Raw genomic sequence first — 9102 nt, 5'->3', positions numbered from 1 at the left:
ATGTCCAATAGCAGCTCCACGAACGAGTTCCTCCTCCTGGCATTTGCAGACACACGGGAGCTGCAGCTCTTGCACTTCTGGCTCTTCCTGGGCATCTACCTGGCTGCCCTCCTGGGCAGCGGCCTCATCATCACCGCCATAGCCTGTGACCACCGCCTCCACACCCCCATGTACTTCTTCCTCCTCAACCTCTCCCTCCTTGACCTGGGCTCCATCTCCACCACTCTCCCCAAGTCCATGGCCAATGCCCTGTGGGATACCAGGACCATCTCCTACTTGGGATGTGCTGCACAGGTCTTTTTCTTTCTCTTCTTCATTGGAGGAGAGTATTTTCTTCTCACTGTCATGGCCTACGACCGCTACATGGCCATCTGCAAACCCCTGCACTACGGGACCCTGCTGGGCAGCAGAGCTTGTGTCCAGATGGCAGCAGCTGCCTGGGGCACTGGGTTTCTCTATGCTCTCTTGCACACTGCCAACACATTTTTGCTACCCCTCTGCCAAGGCAATGTCCTGGACCAGTTCTTCTGTGAAATCCCCCAGATCCTCAAGCTCTCCTGCTCAGATGCCGACCTCAGGGAAGTTGGGGTCCTTGTGGTTAGTGCCTGTTTAGGATATGGGTGTTTTGTATTCATTGTGGTGTCCTATGTGCAGATCCTCAGGGCCGTACTGAGGATCCCCTCTGAGCAGGGACGGCACAAAGCCTTTTCCACCTGCCTCCCTCATCTGGCCGTGGTCTCCCTGTTTGTCAGCACTGCCGTGTTTGCCTACTTGAAGTCCTCCTTCATCTCCTCCCCAGTTCTTGACTTAGTGGTGGCAGTGCTGTACAGTGTCGTGCCTCCAGCAGTGAACCCCCTCATCTACAGCATGAGGAACCAGGAGCTCAAGGATGCCCTATGGAAAATGACCCAATGGCCGCTGTTTCATTGAGAATAACCTGCCTTCCCTTCTCATCACATTTCCCAGAGTCTTTCTTAGGCCAGGAGTCTGTTTTCTTCTCTCGCAATAATCCTGCTTATAGATAATTTTCTGGGCTTATACTACTTGTCTTGAGGCTTGATCTTATTGTGTCTGACTGTTGCACAACACTGTGTGCTATGTGGCATGTACAATAGCAGCTCTTCAATAAAACAGAATCTGCCAGGTCCAGTGCCTGAAGGCTGGGCTCTTCCTCCAAAGCTGCTGCCAAGAAAATGTCCAGGGAAGTGTTTTTTTGAAGAGTCTGATCTCCTTGTGTTCTCAGTGTTTTGGGAGTTAAGCTCGTGGTACTATTGTGTTCCACTGGACCAAATGTTCTGAATTTAAAAGCTCTCTTCTTGGTGTCCAGGGGCAGGGGAGATGGTCCATGAGCTCCCATTCTCTCCTCAGGTTTCTTCATGTATGACAGGAGTGATGGCATATACCAGACTCCCTGGAAATGAATTTGGAGGGGTGAGGAGAGGAGAGGATGGGGACCCACCATGTGCCCTGGAGTTGAAATGAATGGAGGCTCAGAAGATGAAAGGCCCTCAGATTTGAAACCCCCCCCCCCCCCTCAAAGCAAAACATGAAGCTATTGAAGCTGTTGAAGTGTCTAGAGCACAAGTCTTACGAGGAGCAGCTGGGGAGTAGGGGTTGTTTTGTTTGGAGAAGAGGAGGCTGAGGGGAGACCTTATTGCTCTCTACAACTGCCTGAAAGGAGGTTGTAGTGAGATGGGGCTCGGTCTCTTCTCCCAAGTAACAAGTCATAGGATAAGAGGAAATGGGCTCAAGTTGTGCCAGGGGAGATTTAGATTAGGTATTAGGAAAAATATCTTCCCAGAGAGAGTGGGTAGGCATTGGAACAGACTGCCCAGGGAAGTGGTACAATCACAGTCCCTGGAAGTATTCAAAAATTGTGTGGATGTGGTGCTTAGGGACATGGCTTAGAGGTGGACCAGGCAGTGAGGTTAAGAGGTTGGACTCGATGATCTCAGAGGTCCTTTCCAACCTTAACAATCCTATGATTCTATGATTAAACTGAGGTATGCAAAACAAGGACTCTGCCATTGGAGTCAGTAGGAGCCCAGCAGGCAGAGGGCAGGGAGAGTGCAGAGATGCAGGAGCAGCCTGAGAAGCGCCAGGACTCTCATGCCGTCCTGGGGATTGGAGCTGGTGGGAGCAGAGGAGGGGCCAAATTCAGTCAGCGTTGGGCGTCACGTATAATATGAATTCAGGAGAGACAGAGAGCGCCTAACCTCTATTTCCTTGAGCCCTTGGGGCCAGCACCATCCCTGGGGCTGATGCGGAGCCTGAAGCCCCCCTCTCTTCTCCCCAGCAGCTGCTGTGCCCTTCAGAGGAACTGGGGCTGTGGGGTGAGTGCCCAGAGCTCTGCAGCACCCTGTGGTGGGCACTGCCATGGGGCCAGCCGAGGCTGGGCTGCTGGGCTGGGCTGGGGAGAGGGCAGGGGAGGTGGGGAGAGGTGGGGAGGGGCTGGGCTGTTCTGGGAAGTGCCCAGGAGAGGAAAGCAGCAGTGTAGAGCTAAGCTGTGTGAGTGTGCAGGGTGGGGGCAGCCAGCAGGGTGCTGCCAGTGCAGAGTCAGTCATCATGGCGAAGGAAGCAAGGCACCGAAGGTGCAGAAGAGAGGGGCCAGGTCTGTGCCATGTTCCCTGGACAACCTGCAGAAGGAGCCCTGGGAAAACTGTCCCAGAACAGTGCCACACACCGGCCATTTCCATCTCTGTTCATACACCCCAGCCTTGAGAAGGGAATTTTGCTTGATGGTCATCTCTGTCTTCCTCTGGGGCTCAGTGATACCCAACTCCACCACCAGTATTAAGAAAAAGGGAACCAGTTTCCTACTGACACTTATTGCACACAAGCCCCAGAGCTCTTGCCACAGCTGGTCTCTCAGCCAAGCCAGTTCTCAGACAGATCCAGCTTGAGCAGGTGCTCATGGCCTTGTCTCAACAAATACTGAATATCTCCATTGACTGAGATCCCACCAACTGGCCTGGGTTTTTGCTCCTGTGCTTTGTTCTGAATGATTTCTAAGGAACCCCTCTCTCTCAGCCTCTCCTTGTCCATAATGTGCTCCAGCTCCCAGACACCCTTCTGGCCTCTGCAGGACTTGCTCCAGTCTGTCAGGGTCTTTCTTCTGCTGGGAAGCCCCATGCTGCATGCAGCACTCCTGATGTGGTGGTTCTGTAGTGGGTTAACCTTGGCCAGCAGCCAGACACCCACCCAGCTGCTCACTCAATCCCCTGACTCAGCAGGACAAAGGGAAAAAATAAGATGGAATAAAACCTGGATAAAGTAAAGGAGATCAGTTACCAATTACCATCATGGGCAAAGACCCGTTGACTTGGGGAAGATCAAATTCATTTGTTGCCAATTATGTAAAGATTCAGATTGTGAGAAACAATGAGAAAAATATTAAAGACCATTCCCCTCACACTTTCGCCCAGGCTCACATTACTCCATTGTTCCCAGTTCTTCTACCTACATCAACACCACGAGGAGCAGGGGGGATGGTGAAGAGGTGGTTAACAGTCACTACAGAACATCTCTCCCACTCCTTCCTGCTCACACTTCTCCCCTGCTTCAGCTTAGGTCCTCTCCATGGGATCCCACCGTATTTGCAGTCAAGGCTAGGTGTTGTTCCTTTCTTTCTCTCTTACTTTTCTCCTTTATACTCACAGAATCATGGAAATGTTGAGATTGGAAAGGACCTCTGGAGATCCTGTAGTTCAACCCCCCAGCTGAGGCAGGGTCAGCTAGAGCAGGTTGCTGAGCACCTTGTCTAGCTGAGTTTGGAATACCTCCATGGATGGAGACTCCACAACCTCTCTGGGCAACTTGTTCCAGTGGTTGACCACCCTCACAGTCAAAACGTATTTTTTTGGGTTCAGATGGCATTTCATGTGTTTTTAGCTGTGACCATTGCCCCTTGTCTGGTCACTGGGAACTACTGAGAAGAGTTTGGCTCCCTGGTCTTCATGCCCTCCCATCAGGTATTTATACACATTAACAAAATCCCTCCGAGCCTTTTCTTCTCCAGACAGAACAGTCCCACATCTCTCAGCATTTCCTCCTATGAAAGATGCTGCAGTCCCTTAAACCAGCTTTATGGCCTTTTGCTGGACTTGCTTTCGTAGGTCAACAACTTTATTGTAGTGAGGAGCCCAGCACTGGACACAGCACTCCAGATGGGGCGTCCCCAGTGCTGAGTGGAGGGGAAGGGTCACCTCCAGTCACCAGTCACCAGTCATCAGTGAGCCCTCATCATGACATCCACAGTGTGGCTGGATCACAGGCTGCCCTCCCCCAGGGACTTTCTCAGCAGCACCTTGTCCTTCTTGCAGATCAGCTCCACCTCTGGCACAGGCCCCACGCTGCTGCAGAGTCACCTGGGACAGCAAAGCCCTCTCCTGCCAGGGCTGCACAGTCCAGGCCTCTTTCTCTCTGCCCTTGGGGACTGCAGCTTTTGCTCTCGGTGTGGGAACCTCATCCATCATTATGGCACCACCTGCCACCCACTCCAGCGTGCCTCTGCTGGGAAGCCAAGCCTTTCCACACACGGGGTCCCATCTCTGGGCACCAGGTTTCCATGTGACAAGTCTGCCCTTGGCCCTGGTGCCACATCTGAGGTGCTGCAGCCCAAATGGGCACCAAGCCCAGAGCCTGGGGCACAGAGAGCAGGAGCCCCCTGTGCCATCACAGAGCTGTGACATCAGTGGAATAAGAGCTGAGGTGGGGAAGGACAGCTTCCATGGCTTTTGCGGTTGCTGGAGATACAACATCTTGAGGAGAGACTGACAGGGGAGATGAGAAGTGGGGGATGCCCTGTGTGATGTCAGGGCAGCTCAGATATATGGAGGGTCTCTATGGGACATGTTACAGATTACATGGTGGCTTGTGTGTTGGTCAGCTTCCAAATGGGCCACCCACTCCTCTTCTCTCCTGGGTCTGGTACTCCCAAAAGAGGAAGAGCTGGTCAGGCATGTGAAGACCAGAAGGCTGCAGTGGCCATGAACTTGTGGTCTCCAGATCCCCAGGGACATGGGGAAGGAGAGGAGCAGAGAGCAGACCCTGCACATCAGGGAATGAGAATTTGACCTACTGAGGGCACTGGCAGGTGGGATCCCATGGGGGCATTGTCAGGGCCCTGAGAGCATCCATAGATCTTCACAGCCCTGACCAGCGTTTACCTGCGGCTTCCACCCCCACCTCTGTCCATGGACCCTGGAGACCATTTATGCCCAGTTTCACCCAGCTGGATCTATACTGTAGGTGTGCGGGTCTCCAGACACAGCCAGAGACACAGCCTTGCCTGTCCATGGACCTTGTTGAGTCAGACTTGCAGACTCACTTCCCAGCTTGATTCTTTATGGGGCGTACAAGGGAATGACACCATGGCCCTCCAAGTGCCAGACCCCAGCTAATTCACAGAGGCCTACACTCTTTTTGCTGCCTTTCCTCCCATCACTTGGTGTCCTGGTTTCAACTGGGATAGAGTTAATTTGCCCATGGCAAGTAGTGTATGAATTCCTTGTTTTGCTTTGTTTGCGTTCACGGGTTTTGCTTTGCCTATTTAACTGTTCTAATTTATTTTACTTTAATTATTAAACTGTTCTTATCTCAACCCATGAGTTTTCTCCCTTTTACCCTGCTGATTCTCTCCCCCATCCCACTGGTGGGGAGTGAGCGAGCAGCTGTGTGGTGCTTAGTTGCTGGCTGGGGTTAAACCACGACGGTCCTTTTTGGCGCCCAACGTGGGGCTCGAAGGTTTCGAGAGAACAACAGATTTAATTGGAATGTGCTAGATCGAATTTCTAGCTGTTATTGCTGTTTAGCTGTTAATCGGCAGGCTTCTGTGCTTGCCACGGGTCTTGCTTGCCTTACTGTATGTTGGAGTCTAGTGCTTGTTAGTGCCTGCTTTTTGCTTTTGCTGCTTGCTGTACTGCTGTCCTGCTTATCATCTTACTCTGCTGTGCCTGGGAACATTTTGATAACAGCAATGGCCATGCACCTGGGCTGGCAGATGGCCAGGGCATGGCTGCTGTTTTTCTGTGCTGCTGTACTGGACAGGCTGGAACTCCAGTGTGAACTCGAGTCGAAGGCACTGTGACCTGTGGACGAGTCCCTGCGGGAGCACGACAGCCCAAAGTGTCTGTGGACGTGGATAATCCCCTGTCAGAGCAGCCCATGGAAGTTAAGAGTGGAGCAGAGATCGACCTGCAGCCCATGGAGGACCCCATGCTGGAGCAGGTGGATGCCCGAAGGAGGCTGTGACTCCATGGGAAGCCTGCGCTGGAGCAGGCTCCTGGAAGGACCTGTGGACCCGTGGAGAGAAGAGCCCACGCTGGAGCAGGTTTGCTGGCAGGACTTGTGACCCTGGGGGGGACCCACGCTGGAGCAGTTCGTGAAGAACTGCAGCCCGTGGGAAGGACTCACGTTAGAGAAGTTCATGGAAGACTGTGCCATGGGAGGGACCCCACGCCGGAGCAGGGGCAAGGGGAGGACTCCATTGCAGTGTTAAACCCTATAACCTGGCCCAAAGGGGCCAGGGGTGGAGACTGTAATGGAAATACCTTTAAATTGTTGTGACCCGGGATTTGAGTTGCATGTTATAGGAATTACCATAGCAGGAACCACCTGAACCAATGGAGGAGAATCCTTACAAGAAGTAGTGCAAGTGCAGCAGTGACCTGACCTGAGCTGGCTTTGGTGCCCAATAACTCCACGCAACACACCACCTCTCCTGTCCTGAGTGACCACTATCACAGATAGAGCCCAAAGTCATGGACTAAATGAGCTCAATGGACATTTTTGGGACAACAGGGGTGGTGGTTAAAGAGGATGTATTGGATAATGTGGGACCTGAGCATGATGTAAATGGTATGGAATAAGGGGTGGATACTGTCCTGGTTTCAGCTGGGACAGAGTTAACTTTCGTCTTGGTAGCCGGTATGGGGCTGTGTTTTGGGTTTAGGATGAGAACAATGGCGATGATACACTGATGCTTTGGTTCTTGCTAAGTCGTGCTAAGCTGTTGCTAAATAGGTGTTAAGTGGTGCTCACACTGGGCAAGGACTTTTCAGCTTCCCCTGCTCTGCCAGTTACGCAAGAAGATGAGAGGGGGCACAGCCAGGGGGGCGCTGACCCAGACTGGCCCAAGGGCTATTCCATACCATATGACGTCATGCTCAGTATATAAGCTGGGGGAAGAAGAAGGAAGGGGGGGACATTGGGTATGATGGCGTGTGTCTTCCCAAGTAACCATTACGTGTGATGGAGCCCTGCTTTCCTGGAGATGGCTGAACACCTGCCTGCCCATGGGAAGTAGTGAATGAATTCCTTGCTTTGCTTTGTTTGCGTGCACGGTTTTTGCTTTGCCTGTTTAACTCTTCTAATTTATTTTACTTCAATTATTAAACTGTTCTTATCTCAACCCATGAGTTTTCTCCCTTTTACCCTTCTGATTCTCTCCCCATCCCACTGGTGGGGAGTGAGTGAGCAGCTGCGTTGTGCTTAGTTGCTGGCTGGGGTTAAACCGCGACACCCTTCTAGCCCCAGAACTACAGACTCAGGATGAGATGCCTCACTTGACTCTGCTGACTCCCTTCCCTCAGCAGGGGTAAGAGAGACCCCTCCCCGTCACTCTCTGGGTGTCCTGCCTAATGATGGGACAAGAAAACGTTATTATAGGACCGAACTCTGTCTCTGTTAAGAGAAATTACACTGCTGGGAGTAAGTGATTCCTTCCTTCTGTTTCACAGCAGGTTCCCTGGAGCCCCAGGGACACCTGGAGGGAGCCCAGAGGGGCAGAGAAAGTGCTGCCTTGGGCTGGGCCTCTGCTGCTGAGCTGGGCTGGGCTCCTGGGGTGGAGGGAGCTCCTGGCAAGTGGGCAGCCCTGCAGAGAGACAGCTCTGCCCAGGAGCAGCTCCTCTGCAAAGCGCAGCAGGGCTGAGGGCACTGCCTGCAGGCAGCGAGGGGAGAGGAGCGAGGCAGAGAGAGAAGGCAATCTGGAGTGGGAGGAGAGCTGAGTGTTCACTGTGGGAGAAATCTTCACAGCCCTTGACCCAGTAAGTCTCTGGCTGCAGGGCAACACAGCTGTGGTTCCTGGAAAGATCTCCTAAAGCTGGCACATAACCCCAGCTTATGCAATCTGTCAAGAGGGCTCTCAGTGGTCCTCTAGCATAGAGGAGGAGGATGTGTTCCAGAGCAGGGCTTCCCTGCTGCACCATCAGCGGGACAGGGCATGGCGTTTCCCTTCTCCTGGCGACGGCTTCCGAAGTGTGAAGGTGGGTGTGCAGCCAGGGGTGCCCAGGGCTGTCCTTCCGAGCAGGGTCCCTACACCCCAGGAGCTGTGTGCTGGGACAGGGACTCTGCCGCCTGGCAGGGTCAGCACTCAGCCTGCCCAGGGAGCTGCCCATGGCGCTGTGGGGAGAAGCTGTGGGTGGGAGGAGTGACCCCTGGCAGGGCAGGGTCCTTCTGCTGTTGAGAGGGTGCTGTGTGGGTCAGGGCTGCTCACAGCTCCAGATCATTTCTAAGGCATTTCTGAGGAGACTTTCAAGGATGACATCAAAGCCACATTGTCCTGAAAGGGAAGGAATCTGTGCTTTCAGTTTTCCACTCTTGGTGGTCTGGGTGGGCAGTGGGAGATGGGAATTTATTTCTCCACTCTGGAGAAGGCACTGAGACCCCGGTTCTGGTTAGGGCTTCTCTGAGCTGCCGCTGAGCCCCTGCACACACAGAGATGCCCCTGGGCAGTGCCTTGCTGCCAAGAGGGGTCTGCAGGGCAGAGCTGAGCACACAGCGAGTTGGATGGAGTCTGTGAGCCCTGACAGGGAGGAGACGTGGGGACAGAGAAACAGCTCCTAGCACTGACAGCTCCAGGCAGCAGATATGGGCAGGGAGTGAGAGGGGAGCTGCTCCCAGAAATGCTGGGGGAAGGAGGATTCAGGCACCTCCCTGCCATCCCCTGCCATGCCAGACATGTTCTCCGGACCAAGCCCCTGGTCTCCTCACCCACACAGCAGAGCACTAGGAACAGTGTCATACATTTTGTTCAGAGTAGTCTAATGTCAACCTTTGACTGTCTTTTCCTTCATGGACAGTGCTGATGCCCAGCAGGACCAG

General features: G+C 53.3%; 1 protein-coding gene across 1 annotated transcript; it reads left to right on the top strand.

The window, feature by feature from the left end:
* LOC148052440 (olfactory receptor 14C36-like) lies at positions 1 to 930 on the top strand. Its single transcript, XM_087730137.1, has one exon. The coding sequence runs from the start codon at positions 1 to 3 to the stop codon at positions 928 to 930; it is 930 nt and encodes a 309-aa protein (XP_087586263.1).
* Positions 931 to 9102: the final 8172 nt, after the last annotated feature.

This window comes from Nipponia nippon, unplaced genomic scaffold, assembly GCF_047370975.1.
Source record: "Nipponia nippon isolate SJK-2023a ecotype South Korea unplaced genomic scaffold, ASM4737097v1 scaffold_48, whole genome shotgun sequence".
Lineage (NCBI taxonomy): Eukaryota > Metazoa > Chordata > Aves > Pelecaniformes > Threskiornithidae > Nipponia > Nipponia nippon.
The sequence above is the reverse complement of the archived record's forward strand: the minus strand, read 5'-3'. Positions and strand labels throughout refer to the sequence as shown.